An 18,299-nucleotide genomic window follows, 5' to 3' on the forward strand; every position below is an offset into this window, starting at 1 on the left:
TCATTCCGACGAATATATATATATATATATATATATATATATATGTTCTCACTTTAATGAGAAAACAAAGAAATGGCTTAAGATGTTCGCAAAGTATGAATTCTTTCCAAAATATTTTCAGCTCAAACTGTATGAAAAAAATAAATATATTGACATTTTTATATGTGTTTGTGTGCGTCCTGTATTTTGACTTTAGTAGAACATTTAAGAATTTATTGAGTCATATCAGTGAAAAAGTTGTTGATAATATTTATGTTTTTGTATGTTTTTACACATTTGTTTTTTATATTTCTATTTCAGGTTTTGATAGAACCGATCTCACATCTGATGATGAAGAGATTAAGAGTCAAGTTTTTCAGAGACCTTACAAGTACCTGTATCGATTAGACACAAATAAGCCGTTGACTAATATTGATCCCAATATAGAAGAAGGGAACAGAGAGGACGTATTACAAGTTTTATTAAGGTGAGCTAAATGTTTTCTTCGTAGATAGAACGAAATGGTAGCCGATTATATAACTGACATTGCTATAGCAAAATCGAATGATTTTTATATGGGAAATTAATCCCCATTACTATCCATTCTAAAATCAACTAAAATCAATCAAAGTCTGGCAGAGGGGGTTGGGTTGCTCTGCGTTACTTGTCATATTACTGTCGACATTCCTTGTAATAAAAACATCTAAACAGTGAAAATATTTTAGTAGCAAATATTTCAATTTCTATAAAACTGAAATAGTTCAGCTTATCGAATAACATTGTCAATTTCGCATAACCTAACATTATATTTTAACCACGCTCCTTCATGTAACCAGGGAACTACTTCAGTGATATTCCAATACACCAATAGCATGTAAATCTCATATTGTCTTTACGATTAATGACATTGACAGCATTGATCTGCATCTAAAAACGCTTACCCTACCGGTGCACCTGGTCCATGCTCTCAGTTTTTAGTGGAGTCCGAGTTGCTCATTTGCGTTTGTTACTTTGTATGTATGATTTTAGTTACTTTATGTTCTTTGTTGTGTGTGTCTGTTTTCCATGTCGGATCTTTGTCCCTGGATAACATTCTTTTGATTACCGCTATAACCTTGGTTCCCTTGATTACTCTTATTTCATATTTCATCTCTTTATCGAGACTCTTTTTTGTTCTGGTGTTATTGAATTATATTAAAAGATTTTTTTTTCATTTGTTGGTCAGATTATCGGATATAAACAACTTTCGATCGGTTTACGCTGCAACATAAACCTCTTCGCGGTTTATTGAGCGTAAATTGCCGCAAGTCGTTTATATCCAATAATTCATGAATCCTTAAAACAAACAATTAATTAATTAAAAAGGTGTCAAGTCTTTGCATCCTTCCTCAGCTGTACATTTTACTTCTTTACTAACACTGGCGGAAGTCGGATTCAAAAGTTTTTTTTTTTTTTGGCGCTCTTTCCAATAGCTTTAATTTTTATAATAATATAAAAAACGTCGATTTTTCTTCTTGCCACCACCCTTCTGCATGACAAGATTAATTCACGCTGTGTGATGTCTTTCAGTAATGTTTTTATATGGGGGACTAGAATAAACTTTTAATTCAATTTTAATTTTCAAACCTTCATGACAAATGTGATGATATTGAATTTCAAACCAAAAACTTCCTCTTTTTCTTTGGTGGAAATTTATAATATATCTCAAGTCAATGATGTAGACATTTCACAATGACTTCGTTGCTGTTGTGCATTCCACTTGCATATTAACTATTTTTGTAGAACAAGGATACTTTAAAAAAAAAAAACTAAACGGCAGAAGTTTAATGGTTACCATCACAGTTTGTTTTACCAATACGAAGTTCTTTCTCACAAATGCAGAATATCTTCAGCTGGATTTCACATCTTACTGGATTTACTACAAACCCAACTTTACGCTAACTAGATATACCCACTTTAAATGTGATGGTTGTTGCTGACGGATCAAGGCTTGTTTACCCGTCCGGATCGTATGATGTCACTCTCGGTTATTTTTTGGTGTTCTGTCGTGTTTCCCTTATTTATTTTATATGTTGTCTGCATTTGGCATATATATTTGTTTTGTTTTCTGATTTTTGGAAACCTCTGAATTGAAATTCTTATTTGATGCTGGTCCGGGTGTTAAAAGAATATGCAGGTCCGGGTGTTAAAAAAATAGGCCTGCAGCAGCGCTAAGCATGTCGTAAAAGGCGACTAAATAGTGCTCAGAACCTTAGCCGGGGGCTAGGGCGCTCTGCCCACAGAGCAACTGGGATGTGTGCCCCAGGAGGTGGAATGAGGTACCCCTGGCGTTACATGCTGGGGTTGTCAGGCTATAATACGGAAAACCTGACCGCAAACCATAGTGGTGCACCGTGTTGGGAAAGATGCCACGTTCCTCGCACGTTAAAGAACCCTACTGTGGTATTCTCCCGGAGTAGGAACCGTAGGGCTCCGCCACAGGAGGCTAAACCGCCCGACCCTACCCACCTCTCCCTATTTCCAGTGGCAATCAAAATTTGTCGACCCCATTGTCCTTTTGTCCCATCCCTTTTTCATTTCATGTTCATTTTATCATCAATTTCATGTTCATCGTCTGAATATAGCTGAAATATTGCTGCTCGGACGTTAAACCCCAACAATCAAGCAAATAATTTGATGCTTTGAATTCAGTATCATTTGCAGACAGTTATATCATTTACGGCTTTCTTGTAGTCTGTGGTTCAAATTTTGTATATTAATCAACGTAAGAAACTTTAAACATAATGTAACGCCTTCATGGATATGAAAGTGTATTTATGTTATATTTCGAGTACCTCACTTCACAACTGGTTAATACTGGCAGATTGGCATTTTGGTTATTTCAGTATATTTGTTCTGATACACAACTGAACAGAATTTCAGGTTCTATATAACATTCATTAAATATTTAAGTAAGTAACAGTTAGTAAGAAATGTTGAAATATAATAGAAAAACGCAACCACTGAACGCTTCAGTGTAACAAAGGTCCATCCATAATAATACGGTCTGTTAGTTATATAAGTCACGTCCTGGCTAGGTGTTTGCGCTTAATGCCGATTATGGAGCTAGGGAGATACAGCTACTTCCTAAAACAATTCAAGGAAAAATGACCTACGATTGCGTATATTTCGATGAAAATAAGCCCAATACAATCATATCCCTTTACGAAATATATGAATAGTAATGAAAAGTGAAGAATACGAACAAATAATTGAAATAAAGATGAGGACATGTCAACAGTCTAAGACTGATTGCCATGAGGAATGAAAAAATGAGAACGAACGTCGACAGAAACCCTTCCACGAACATTCCAACAATATCCCTAATGCAATAATACAAATACAATAACACGATTATGTATAACATGTCAATATCGCGTATAAGCGAAAGCAGCCGGACACGAATCCAACAAGAAAAAAAACACTGCGTAAAATTCAAGAAACAATTTCATCATAAACCTACTGACCTTACCCCTATTTTTTAACACTAATTTTGTTTCGTTTAGACATTGTGGAATTGAGGATCCCTCATGGTCAGAATTGTTCCATTTTGTCAGTTTTCTGAACCGCCAATTGCAGGATTTTGAGACATCATCTTTCTGCACTCTGCATCTTGAAGAAGATTTACCAGGCTTTAGAAATTTTGTCCTGAAGTTGTCTATCGAAATGTCAAGGGTACGTATGGATGTTTGTAACGCTGCGATACGAAAACCCAAAATATCACAGAACTAATGGAAGTAATATCCTCACTTTTGTATCACTTATAACTTCAATAGATGCATTCACAAATTCCACTAAAATTCATTTGGTAAAATGCATGATGTTGTACTGTTTAAGAAGTTATTAAGGCCTTTTTTGTTTTGTCCAAACGGAATTTCGGTTACTATGACAACCACAATTTATTATGTTTCGATTTATTTATGCGAAAGAATGACCAACCTAATTGTGAAGCGTGTACAGCTGATAACTTTAACTCGTTTGAATATATCTCAAAAAAACATGAAAACCAAAAATTGAAGGGTATTGGTCTAAAAGGGGGTAAAAGTTCAAATGTTAAGAAGTTACATCAAGACTAGTAAAACAATGTTTCCCCAATTAAATGATACTCTTATTTAACTTTAAATGAATGGTATTTATGGCATGCTCAAATAATCTTTAGTCTAAAGTAGGATTTCCGCCATTTTCCCTTCTTTTACCGTAGTATTAACCATTTGTTCTAAAGTACATTCTGTTTTTTTTTTAAATATGTTCAGAAGTCAATTCTATCGAAACTCTAAATTTTGAATTGTTTAAGCAAACAACTACCTCGTACCACTGTCAAGCGTGGTTATTGCCTGTAAAAAATAACGTATATCCATTGTTATAACCATGATTTAATTGTAGGTTGCAGGTTTTCCAAAATTGTCGAGATACAACTGTTATTCACTATTGCTTCTTTTGTTTTTGTTAGTTTAAAATGCAAAAATATGTGTGTGTGTATCTTTTTTGAATCATTTAATTAATATTTTTGAAGGATTTTGCTACAAGATCCTTGCAATTAAGTGAAGAATCTCCAATGGACATTCTTAAACGACAGACTACACAACATTTAATGGAGGGAAATGTTGATGACTTGTATAAAATGAGAAGAACTTGGGAAACAAGGTTTGTCTGCATATAACCTACCATTTGTTTCTGTTTCTGTACTTTAAGTGTCAGTGCTTGGTAGTTAAAGTATTAAGTATTATGGATTTTATAGATGTATTCTGAAATGGTACTTTTCCTTAAAAACTTTGGGGTTTAAATACTGAAGAAGGCAGCCTGTTATTTGAAATATCTCAAAATACATAAAAAAATCTGACAAACTATAGGATATATAATGTAAATAATTCATTTAATGTTCTTTTGATGATTTAGAGAGTAACAATTTGTTGTATTAGCTGTACGTTTGCGCTTAAAAAAACCTTCGGTATCAAAACAAATGCATTTGAATTTTGAAGGTGACAATAAAAACGTGTATAAATGTTTATTAAGATATTAGGCTTCTTAATTTACTGACAAGTTTAAAAATGCTGGTTTTTAATCTAACACTCATAACTTATTTCTTATTCAGTCCACATGCATATTTGTTTTTTAATCCTGATGGACATACAATGACATTCTTGGGTTTCAACATTGAAAAACAATCTGGAAACCTAATAGATGATACTACGGGAGAAGTACTACAAGAGAGATTAATGGAACCCACCTCTAACAATATGGAACACTCTTTATACAACGGTCTTAATAGTCAGCCAGGAGTAAATCTCTCAGAATCCTTTGACAGTTTGGAGCGGTACTGTATTTGTTTAAATTTTTGCAAATATCAAACTACACTTAGCTTTCATTTAAATGCGCAAGCGTATTCGAGAAAGTATAGTGAAAACAACAATTTATAACGATTATTGCATACCGTAGTTATGAAAGCATATTAAAAGTTTTTTTTTAATTCGGCAAAGGACTTGAATTAGGTTTAGTAAAGCAGATTATACTTTGTTAAACAAAACTGAAAATAAGCAATGAATGCTTCAAAGTTATGTCTTCATGAACTTATACAACTTTAAGAAAATAAATTGTAACCGGAAGTCACTCCTAAATACTACAACATAATTTGAATTAAGATAGATTATAAAGAACTTGAACATAAATGTACATTTATTTAAAATACTGATGATTTCTTTTTGAACATATTAATAGTCGTGTGTGTATTTATGTGTGCTGAACAATGTCTTTAATGATTACATATAACGAGAATGGATATGTTGAAAAAGAGACAAAAACCCGATATATGTATCTTTATTGTACATAAAGAAATACACTCCTTTGTGTTTTAGTAAGGACAAGCTTTTGAAATTATGCCAAGTCATGGGTGTAGAGTATCGTAATGATCCGGATGAAACTTATGAATTGACCACAGACAATGTGAAAAAAATTCTGGCAATATACATGAGATTTAGGTAATTTATTGATAATCTATTTTGTTGTGATTATCATAATGCGCCATCTATCTTAATTTTTATATTAGGTCGATCATAATTGCATCGATTAATGTCTAGAAAGACCTCTAAATACTCTTATAAAAGTAAGTGAAATGTATCAGTATCCTGGATTTGTCTTTGATGAATTGTTGATTTTACACTAACAATAGTTTCAATTGAAAGCCAGTAATGGGAAAAAAATCAAGTGAAAGACCAGTGTAAACTTAAATAAAAAAGAAATTGTGATTACAAAGATGTATAGGTATTCCTAAATGGAAGAGTTTGCAAAACAGTTGTTTAGCTTCATACACTTTTTTCTATAAAAATTCAATGGATGCTAAATGTTGTTTTAGGTGTGATATACCAGTGATAATAATAGGGGAAACTGGTTGTGGTAAAACTAGACTTGTACAATTTATGTGTTCCCTGCAAATGCAAGATGAATCAGTTAGAAACATGATTGTCATGAAGGTAAATTAATATCGTTGAAAACTTGGGTTCTTTAGGACAACTGTCACCAATGGAGCGCACCTGTTAAATATAAAAATAATTAAAAGTTTACAGTGAAAATAATATTTAATAATTTTACAACATTGTATTGATGTTCTAAATAACGAAACAGTCTCACAATTAAAATACTGTATTGTTTTCCTAATATTAGTATAATTTTAATAAATTTTAGGTTCATGGAGGAACTACTAGCAGTGACATTATAACAAAAGTTAGAAAAGCTGAACAAATAGCTGTAGAGAATGCTGAAAAGTATCCTAATATGTATACTGTCCTGTTCTTTGATGAAGCTAATACAACAGAAGCTATTGGTGTAATTAAAGAAGTCATGTGTGACAAGACAATGGGTGGAAGGCAAATACAGTTACATGCTAAACTGAAAATTATAGCTGCATGCAATCCTTACAGAAAGTGAGAAGTTCACTATTTTGTATTTTGGCATCTGTTTTTTTTAAAATCTACTTGTTAATACCTTAGATCCAGTGTCGTCTTTTAAGTTTTCAAGTAGTAAATTCTCCTGTTTTCTTTCTCTCGAAGTATGCACTCTCTCAGATGTAAAAGTTGTTTATTTAAACAAAATGAAAACCCTGCTTTATGCCATAATTATGTTGATTGATTTTATTGTAATGTCAAGAAATATCAAATGTTGAATCTTGAGTTTATAGACGGTGTTGGTTTTAATGTTGGCGTTTGTATTCTAGTATTTAAAATCGAAACCCTCCTTGTTTCGCATTTCTCCGATAGACAAGTAGGTATGTTGCTATATATCTATCAAATACAGATCAATTTAATGTGAAGTTAAAAAATTACCATATTTGTTTTGAATATTTTCAGACACAAAGAAGAGCTGATTAAAAAATTAGAACAGGCTGGTCTAGGCTACCATGTTGATGCTGATAAAACGACTGACCGACTCGGTACGTTTAAGTATATGTTATAAATGTTAGCAACAGTTAACTGTTGAAATATTCATTAAAAACTGTTGAAGATTAACAATAAACTTAAACCAAACTAAATGTTATTAAAAAAAAAAAAAAAAAAAAAATTCCACTATACTCCAAGTCACCTCAGATTGTTTGCGGTTTTTGCATTTATTTTTTTAATTACTCGACGGTTCCTTTCAAAAACTTGCCATTTTATTCATGTCGTTCTGTACTACGATTCTCATACAATTATTTCTCGTTCTTACCTCAGAGATTGACAAAATTCAAAATTTATTTTTCCTACGAGAATTTTGCATTAAACGTATTGTTTATCCGCCATCTTGTTTCTATGGATATTTTGAAATGTTCCCTATTATCTCACAATTGAAGAGTTGAAATACCATGATTTTCCGCCATATTTCTAATTCCCTGCTGATTCAATACTTTATATGGTAGGTCTCATATTAATTACCAGTTGTAGCATTTTCATTCGGAACTTCTGGTTTTTTCTTTTACTGAAGGTAAAGAGCAGAAATATAGCGGGAAATCATGGTATGATTGTCCTGGAATCTGATATAGGCCTTCTTGTAACCTATTTCAAAATCCAGGAGCTGCATGGTAGGATTAAGTGTAGATGTATATGGGAACTGGAAGAGTTTTTATTAATTATGCATTTTTTCTTACTGCTGTTAACAATATAAATGTGTTATTCCAAGAGTTATGGTTTCAACGTCGTTAGAAAAGTTAGAAAATATCACACATTTGCTTTTTCAATACTATCATTGGTAAACCTTATGAGACTGTGCACAATACATTTACAAAAAAAATGTTTGCTTGTCTGTTTTTATTTAACAGGAAGGGTTGCGATGAGGCGATTGGTTTACAGAGTACAGCCATTACCTCAGAGTATGTTGCCTTTAGTTTGGGACTTTGGACAGCTCAACACTAGGGTAGAGGAGATGTATATTAGGCAAATGGTTCTTAGATATGTAAGTCGTATTATTTGTTTATTCCCCAACTGCTAAATGGAGGGTATATAGTGATAGAGGTGTCTGACGGTATTTTCATCCTATCTTTCAATTACGCAGAGGGTCCAATACTTCTCCTTGTTCGAACTATGGTTGGTTTCCTCTGTAGCTTTGACATAGATTTGAAATCATATTAACAACTTGGAGAGTATTTGTAGAAAAGCAAAAATCGCTTACCCTGCCTGTGCAACTTGTGCGTAATCCAGTTTAGTGACGTCAGGTTTTTTTTTAGTTTATTGTTAAGTTCTTGATAGTTCTGTGTGATTTAAAGGTCTAGTTTTAATCCATGGTTAATGCAGTTAATTTTAAACATGTTTGGTTTGCATTTCTTAATATTCTTTACAGAAGCATTACGGGAAACCTGAATATGCCTGTCTACATAGAGTAATAGCAAACTCTTATACCATGTGTATTCAGTATATATGAATTGTAAAATTTTACTAAACTTTTTCTGAGAAATGTTTGGTTTGAAAGTTTTCTATTCCAGATTTGCGAAGGAATCCTTCCTAATATAGATAATTTAGCTGATGTTGCCAGCAGAATTCTAAGTGCATGTCAAAATTTCATGAGAAAACAAGAGGTAAACAATTTTAGCAAACGTTCCTATGTCCATTTTTAAATTTGATATATTTTAATAGATAATGTAGTTAAAACATTTTAATTGTGTTCTATTTGTTAGTCCAAAACGACACGAAAATATTTGAAAGGAACAATTGATTTAATATTGAAGTTTAAATTCTCTTCCAATTAAATGTGTTCCGAATTGCTTTCTTTCATCAAATTGAAATGTGATTTTTTTAATATTTGACTTTAATGCTGCTGATGAGAGGTTACTCCTTGAAACACGTATACAGCATGTCGAACTTTACAATTTATAAAACTGGTATTTTTTACATTTAAAAAGGTTTCTTGAAGTTTAAAATTGAAACTTCTATATTTTTAACGTCAGAAAGTTAAACGATAATCAATTGTATATTTTGCAAATCATGAAAAAAAAACGTGATTGACTCATCAACAAATTCTCAAACCTAAAATATGAATTGTAAAGTAGCATGGCGCATAAGAATATATAACATCAATGTCAGGATGGGTAATTTTAAATATGCAAATTTATTTAAACTTTAAACAAAGGGAAATAGCAAAATTGTTATAATTTTCACAACGCATTTTAGATTTTATAATATGTTGATTTGAAATTTGAAAATTGCAAATTATCAACATGTTAACAAACGAAGCTCGCCAAGTTTGTTATAATGTTAAACTTGAAATGAGAGACTTGCCATTTTGAAATACTCAGGAATCATGAGTTAAAATCTTTTTTCAATGAATCCTGATTGAATACATTAATAATATTTTTAAAAAATGTAACAAAGTTGATTCCCACAAATTAGATTTAGTAGACAAGATCACAAAAGGCGATTATTATTTCATTTGTTCGTATCACACCGTCAACGTCGATGGAGATGTATTACAATTATCTAACAGTCCATGAAGTAAATAAAACGGCCAAACTAAAGATAATAGTGATTTTGTTTTATTCATTTCGTTTATTTCTGGTAAGTATTGGAAGTTCAACGCTTATTACCGTATGCGGTGATGTCTTGTATGACGTTAATGCATTGCAGGATGAATGTAGCTTTGTTAGCTTAAGAGATGTTGAAAGAGTTTTGAAAGTGATGATGTGGTTTTACAAACAGACGTATGGTGGAGGCATACTTCATGACGACTCAACAATTGAAAAGCATGAAAAAGTGAAGGTGAGTGTATTGCTTTAATGCTTGTTCAACAATTTTTAGTTATTTCATAGTTTACTCTCATGCGTTAGTCCCTTTGCATTTCATTTATAGTTTTCAAACCATTAATTAATTCGAGATTACTTTTTCGTTTTTCCTTAAGTGACATTAAAAAATGCCATTCTTTTAGTCTAAGTATTTCAGTAGGTGATACAAACTATGTAACCAAGTATAAAATGAAGATTTTTAATCATCGTTGGCATCTCATAGACTTTGATAATGTCATGAATTAGAAATAAAACATCTAAAGCTTATAAAAAATCTGATTCAATGGTAATCTTTTACTTCAAGGATAAGTCATTTCAATTGAAGAGAGAAATTATATCTGGTGGCCTTTTTGCATTAATCTGATTTAAAAACGTTTAAGCTTCAAAGTTAGACTTTCGGTATATCAAAGCGGGTGAAAATATTTTAAAAAAAATAAGGAAGTTTATATTTGCCGAAAAAGAGTACTAAATATGTGTTGCAAATTTTTGACTGCTCAGATTTAATTGTCGATGCGACACGATCATGAAACAACCAATCACAAAGGCTATGTGTATTCTACTTCTTTGTAACACACCATTTCATGGTGAGATATCACATTTATCGATCTGACACGTCCGTATATCAACTTCATATTTGGTGAAAAGGTTTGTTTCTCTTTTCTATTTATGTATTCAATTGGTTAAAACTGTTCGTGGGAATAATATAATTCCTGTTAAAATATTCATGAGTATTTAAGCCATGACAGAATTATCCTTGTCCAAAGAACACAGATCTTCTAGTTATATTCAAAGGTGTAGAGTCTTATACCAAACTATAATAATGGTCCTAAAATTAACAACATGGTTGTAATAACACAGGAGTTGTGCAAGAATTAGCAAAATATATAAATATTGGAAACAAGAATTTTGTTGCTTAACTTCATTTAAAGGAAAACTTTCGTTTTTTTTTTGTTGATTTTCATGAAACGTTTTACACCCATAAATCTATGTCCACACCAAAGCAACAACTTTATATTTCCCATATGATACAGTATGTACAAAGGAATGTTCGTTTTCTTCGGTTTTGACACCATATCTTTGCCTAATATAACCGGAAAGTCATCAAAAAGTACAAAGAGGACAGAATATCTGATGTTTGGTCAACTGTAAGCAGTTAATTCTTAGAAGTCCGTATGTTTCCTCAATTGTTTGATTCACGCCCCCAATTGGAAATTAATACGTTCAACAATTGATGATTTATTTTCAGTTATATTTCAGCCTAACGAGAGGCCTTTTTAAGGTCCCTTTTTATCCCACATTGTCAAAAGGGTAGTGTGAGCTATTGCCATCATTTGGAGTCCGCCATCGTCATAGTTATTTTTTTTCAAATCTCTGATACTACCAGACCAATTACAAATAAACTTGGAATGAGTGTTCTTTAGGGTATTCTTCAAAAATATTTTGTGGGGATTTTCGAGAAATAAAAATAGAACAAATGGGTGGGACATCAGTTTTTACAAATCGCATTTATATAACAAAAACTTTAAATGTTGCCTCATTCTGCCTGAGTATAAATGTCAGCATGATGAGATATATCTGGAGTCTAATTTTCGTGTAAATCTGTTAGCCCTCCTTGAATTATTGCCCTTCAACATCGTTTTGCTATTTTTAATGGTATTACCTTTAAAAAAAATGCGGAAACTACTGGACAGTTTTCATGGTCTTTGTCCCTGGATTACGTTCTTTTGATTACCGCCAGAACCTTGGTTCATTTGATTACTCTTCTGCTGAAAATTGATGTAATTGTTCCTTAGGTGTGAGTGTTAGGAATTTTTATACAAGAAAACATGGCCGCTTTTACAAAATATAATGTTATGTATCAATCCAGGTAAGAGATTCAGGTTCTTCAGAGCCTTTAGTTCTTTATCTTTGACGCAAACACCAATACCAGTGTACTTGAATTAATATGAAGGCATTTTGTCTGCATTAGTTGAACTTTCTTTGGTGGTATTTAATATTCCGCTTTAATCGAAAGTTTTTTAAGATATAACTAACGATCACCCTTCCTTAATTATTCTTGCCAAAACCAACCATAAGAAAACTAGGGTTTAGTTGTTTCTAATACATGTGTTTCAATTCAGTTGGTTGCCGTTTGACTCATCATTTTGTTTGGGTGTTTTAAGATTACACAAGCCATGATTTTAGCGTTGAGTGTCTGCTACCAGGCCTGTTTACAAAAGAGGGAAGAATTTAGAAATATGATAGTGCCTTATTTTGTGGATCCATTGACCCTTGAAGATGAAAACCAATTAGAACACGAAATGTTAAGGTATGTTTTCGGACAAACATTTTGCAGTCGATGTATGATTTTAATCAATTTACGTGATGAATAAAAATCGAGACGATTGGGTCAATTCGTTCCTAACATCATTATTATGCAAGATATAATATATTAAAATATGTAAAACCTTTACTATGATAAATTCAAATAGAAAAAGAGAATGTTAAACAGGATACAAATTTCAGCGTGTAATTGTTGCATATATTATACCAGAAATATGGAAACATCAACCAAAAAAGTCTTTCTTTTCAGATGTCAAGATAAATTTCTTGAAAATGTCAAACTTGCTGACAATATAGCTAGAAATCAGGCATTGAAAGAGAATGTATTTATGATGATAGTTTGTATTGAGCTAAGAATACCCCTGTTTCTTGTGGGAAAGCCAGGTAGTTCAAAATCATTGGCTAAAACCATCGTTGCGGATGCTATGCAGGGGGATACTGCGAAGACTACTCTTTTTAAAAAGTACAAACAAGTAAGTTTGTTCTAGATTACCTTGGACAATCAAAGGTGCAAGTTGAGTTACACCTTTTAAGTATAACTCAGTTCACTAAGGTTTAACAATTTTTTTAATGATTATGTATAAAAAAAACTTTAAAAATTAAAACAATTATTAGTACTGCTTAATTAAAAAGAACGATAGTCTTGTTTCTTATCTTTTATCCGGCCAATTTTCTGGAATGAAGCCTCCAAAACGTATAACAAGGCTGTTGATCTTTATACCAGCATTTTGTGCGACGTAGTTTTTAGCAATTAGCATTATGAATGCTTTTCTCTTAGTGTCTTTTGTAGGTCAATGGTTAAAAAACGTTTTTCCCCTATCGTTGTATGTTAATTTTTGTTTTTGGTAAATTACTATTCTATTTACAAGAGTGGAAAAATGTTTACTAAGGTAATCCAGCGTTTGCCAATGAACGAATCTATACCAAGGTAATGTTTTCTTTTGAATACAGTAAATTTGCTATTGGCCATTTTTGATGTATATAAAAAGATAAGAACACCAACTGGAAACTATTTACCAACTTCCTCCATTCGAATTCAAATGAACATGTAACCTACAATCTGACTTCCAAAGATATACATATTTTTTCTAACGATTTTTATTGATCTTTCGAAATATTTCAGTTAAATCAGAACCAATGTTTTCATAAAGTTTTTTTTTGGCACAGAAATATGAATATACGCTATTATTGTTGTTCATTTTTCTGTTTGGACATAATCAACAAACAACAATATGTTTGTTATCTTATTACCTCTTTCGTGTATCAATTTGAAAGCCGGGACGAATTTCAAGATGTGATACTATAACAATTTGTAATTCAATCTTAACTCGTATTTATAAAGTGTTTCCCCGTTTATTCACTACAATGTACATATATATATATATATATATATATATATTCAGAATTGATATCTATGGTAGGTTATGTTTGCCACTTTGTCGCTTTCGCTTGCAGTAGAAGATATATCCATCAACTTTTACACTTCTATTATTTCCATTATTTCCATTATTTGATCGAACAATTATTTGTTAGTCGTTCCTTTTTAATGATGAGGAATTGTTAAACTCTATTATAACCAATTGAACTAAACTAAATAATGGTACTATACCATAACGAGATTTATTTTCTAATCAATACCGAAAAATTTGTTAATTATCACAATTTGCATCATTTCATCTTTTGTTGTTGGTTTTTTTTTAAACTGTATATATTTTTGCCGCGAAAAGGTATATATCTTTTTGCCTGTATACTTTCACGTTTGTCTTCGTATTTCATGCATGTGATGGTTGTTGCTTATGAAACTGCCTACGTTAAAGGCCACTTGACTCGTTTACTGTATATATGTTCTTTTTATTTCAGTGATACCCTGGAAACATTCTTGTTTCCTTGTACATTATAGTAATGATAAATGTTGGGGTCAGATTTTTTTTTCTAATGTAAATTACACAGAACCTACTTCAATATTTTACATTTAAGCATATGAGCGAGATACAGTTTCATTACGCATGATATGCTGGTTATTATTGTACCTCAGGTAGCAGTTTTCTAATGTTCGTGTCATAGGTTTCCTTCCCTCTTTCGTCTACCCCGGGCTTGACTTTTTATGAGCAACTCGGCGGGTGTTTCTAGAAAAGCAGAGGACGCTTGCCCTACCGGTGCACCTGGTCCATGCTCCAGGTTTTAGTGGAGTCCGAGTTGCTCATTTACTTTTGTTACTTTGTATGTATGATTTTAGTTGCTTTATGTTCTTAATTGTGTTTATCTGTTTTCCATGTCTGGATTTTGTCCCTGGATTACATTCTTTTGATATCCTCTAGAATCTTGGTTCCCTTGATTACTCTTGTAGATACTTTTGGATAAAAAAAACCAGATGTTTTGTAGATCATACGACTTCTGTGCTTTCATGGCAAAAGGTAGTTTTCTTCAGTTTCATAATTTTAAAGACTTAAAACCAGTAGTTTTGATAAAATGCATATGCCCTTTTTTGCAGAAATCTTTTTTTAGACCTTCAGTCCAACTGACATGTGTAATTATTTTTCGTTTGTCAGTAGTAACCATTGATAATTTGTATTAAGTAATACATTATGGTGATATAGCAATACCTTTATACATTATTGTACTGATGTTTTATAGGTCCAGATGGTATCTTTCCAGTGCAGTCCTATCTCTACACCTGATGGCATTGTTGGAACATTTAAACAATGTGCTGAATTTCAAAAGGCCAAGGATCTTGACAGATTTGTGTCTGTTGTGGTATTGGATGAGATTGGATTAGCAGAGGATTCACCGAAGATGCCTTTAAAGGTTTGATAACACATTTATTTATTTGTTCATTTTTTTATGGCAAAACCTTTTTTTCAATTTATAGCTCATTTGGTCCTAATGGCCAGGTGACTTATTGCCATCACTATGTGTGTGTATGTGTATGTGTATGTGTCTGTAGTCCTTTGTTTTCACAGGTAAACTTTCTCAAACGTCTTCTCCTCTGAAACTTCTGGGCAGATTGTAATGTAACTTTCCTTGAACGTATTTTGGATATCTTAAACAATCTAGTTTTAACGTCTTTTCCGATATTACCAGCAATATTTCAGACTTTCACCATTTCTATTAACATGATATTATTCTGTAAGGAGTAATCAAGGGAACCAAGGTTATAACGTAATCAAAAGAATGTAATCCAGGGACAAAGACCAGACATGGAAAACAGACATACTCAACAAAGAAAAATAAAGTAACTAAAATCATGCATACAAAGTAACAAAAGTAAATGAGCAACTCTAAAAACTGGGAGCATGGACCAGGTGCACCGGTATGGTAAGCGTCCTCTGCTTTTCTAGAAACACCCGCCGAGTTGCTCATAATTTGGATAGATGTTTAACGAGCATCTTAGATAAACACGAATTTTTTTTTAGCAAATGTACTCTAGAGTGAAACCCACTCTCCTCTTTCCTGGGATAAATTGTAGTATTTTGATGTTGCTTAAATCTGAAATCGAATCCTTTGTTGTTGCATACCTGTATAGAATTACTTTAAAATTATCAAAGACTATCATAAATGATGCATTTGCTGTTCAAAAAATTGTTTTCAAACCATATGGTCAAAATATTAACAATTTTGAGTTGAGATTGTTACATTCTGCACCCAATAATAAGGTATACTTTGAAAAACTTTATTCAAATCACCAAGTGCCTGTGACAAGGACAATATACTTACGAACGAACAACACGAACGGTCATTATATAAACTTGCTTAAAAAGCAGATCTTGGTGATATAAATACACATTATCTTACCTCAATCATAGTAAATGGCCTTATTTGATCAAATTTAAACGAATGAATGTTTTAATTGCATTCTTAAGACAGTTTTAGTTAACTACTTCATTTTTTTTCTGTGTGTTTTTGTTTGTTTGATTTAGGTTTGTTGGACATAAAATATATGTTATGTATAGGAGGAGATCAGTCTTTGGCATAAAATAATTTTAGTAGCATTAATATTTTTGTCGAAGTTACTTATTACTTATTTGGTTGCAAACATTAATTAATACGAGAATTAATTCAAATATGTATGGTTTAATATTGTAGACATTACATCCCTTACTGGAATATGGTTACCAAAGCGACGAAGACAAAGACATATTACCAGTAAATTCTTTGACATTTGGTCATCTGTACTGGTCACAGTAAATCATCACATGAATAATTTTGAATGGATACTTGATTCTTTCTTCATAACTGACTGACATTCATTTTGTTACCCTTTTTGCCAAACTATTTTACTATTGTTGTAGTTCATGAATGTCTTGCATTTATTGATCAAAACTATGCAAACAATGTCAGCATCATGATCTTTTTATTGGTATTTGATTTTTCACTAATTTTGTTTTTAAAACTCGTTAAGATTTTCGTTTCCTTTTTTTAAAATGGGAACTTATAGTATATTGCTCATTTTTGATTGTCAAATATTTGTAATTTTTTTTTCAGCTAGGGGCTTCGTTTGACGAAAACGACACTAACTACTTTAAGGTGAGCATTTCTGATCAACTGTTCCCCTATTATTTGACCTAAGCATAGTGCGACTATTATTTTATTCTATTTGAATTTTCATTGACACATTTATAGAATTTGACTTATAAAAAGATGTGACCTTATGCACTTTAGCTGCTATTTTTTACACACTAACAACATCTAACTCTATCTTCACGACATCTGTTTTTATGAATTTAAATACATAATTTTGTTTTGTTACTATTGTATTGTTTAAGAAATAATGTGATTATAAGAGTACAATAAGGTTATATATAGAGGGAAATAAATTTTGTGTACCAAACCTGACGAAAATTGATATAATTTCAGGTTGCTTTCATAGGTATATCGAACTGGGCTTTAGATCCTGCCAAAATGAACAGAGGTATATTTGTACAAAGGGAAGTTCCTGGACAAGACGAACTTATGAATAGTGCCAGGTACTATTTAAAATACAATTTTATTATAGGTTGAAACAGATTTTTTTTATATACGTGAATTGATAATAAAAATAGTTATGTCCTGTATAAGAGTTTCTACAAAATAGTAATGATATAAATACTTGCCCCGCCTCGTTTTGAGAGATTAGCCTTCTGCTTTGTTACAACGACACTGCTATTCATTACGCATTTTTATTAATTTTCCAAAGATTTTGGTAATTTTAATTTCATAGAGGTATCTGCCATACGAAAAAGGATGATGACACTATACTTAAACTAATGGAGAGTGTTGTACAACCATTGTCACATGCTTACTCAAGTTTGTTTGCTGTTCTTGAAAGTTCAAAGCAGAGGGAATTTTTTGGTTTAAGAGATTTTTACAGGTAATGTAATGTTGACTTCACAAAGTTTCTAAACTATTCAATATGTTTCAAGTAACAAACACATATTCCCTTCTATTCATGTTGCTTTTATGACGTATGTTTAAGAAATGATGTTTTGGGAGCAGTTATATTATCCAAATCTTAATTTGATAAAAGTGAATCTAACGAGCATTAATATGTTCTTGTAATTAACTATTTAATAAGGGCATGAACAACAGAGTTGCAAACACTTCGAGTGTCAACTTGAAATTAGGCAAACAAGACCAGGTCGAAGTGGGTCTCATCACGCATGGAACGCAAACGAGATTCGTCAAAACAATTCGTCACATTTAGCAACAGTTGAATTAAGATATTTTTTAAATGTTAAGTTCGCAT

The 18,299-nt window shown here is 31.9% G+C and overlaps 1 protein-coding gene across 1 annotated transcript in view; it reads left to right on the plus strand.

The window, feature by feature from the left end:
• LOC148615039 (E3 ubiquitin-protein ligase rnf213-alpha-like) overlaps nt 1-18,299 on the plus strand; it is a 124,648-nt gene that overhangs the window by 50,764 nt on the left and 55,585 nt on the right. Inside the window, exons 36-53 of the mRNA XM_088589642.1 lie at nt 301-466; nt 3,525-3,693; nt 4,532-4,662; nt 5,111-5,332; nt 5,871-5,993; nt 6,368-6,485; nt 6,697-6,935; nt 7,359-7,441; nt 8,303-8,436; nt 8,963-9,055; nt 10,101-10,232; nt 12,418-12,563; nt 12,828-13,050; nt 15,212-15,382; nt 16,661-16,720; nt 17,060-17,101; nt 17,432-17,541; nt 17,775-17,924. Of these exons, the coding sequence (XP_088445768.1) occupies nt 301-466; nt 3,525-3,693; nt 4,532-4,662; nt 5,111-5,332; nt 5,871-5,993; nt 6,368-6,485; nt 6,697-6,935; nt 7,359-7,441; nt 8,303-8,436; nt 8,963-9,055; nt 10,101-10,232; nt 12,418-12,563; nt 12,828-13,050; nt 15,212-15,382; nt 16,661-16,720; nt 17,060-17,101; nt 17,432-17,541; nt 17,775-17,924 (2,512 nt within the window). The remainder of the gene's footprint in view (nt 1-300; nt 467-3,524; nt 3,694-4,531; nt 4,663-5,110; nt 5,333-5,870; nt 5,994-6,367; nt 6,486-6,696; nt 6,936-7,358; nt 7,442-8,302; nt 8,437-8,962; nt 9,056-10,100; nt 10,233-12,417; nt 12,564-12,827; nt 13,051-15,211; nt 15,383-16,660; nt 16,721-17,059; nt 17,102-17,431; nt 17,542-17,774; nt 17,925-18,299) is intronic.

This window comes from Perna viridis, chromosome 6, assembly GCF_037379345.1.
Source record: "Perna viridis isolate PV_CMFRI_1.1 ecotype Kerala chromosome 6, ASM3737934v1, whole genome shotgun sequence".
NCBI classification, from domain to species: Eukaryota; Metazoa; Mollusca; class Bivalvia; order Mytilida; family Mytilidae; genus Perna; species Perna viridis.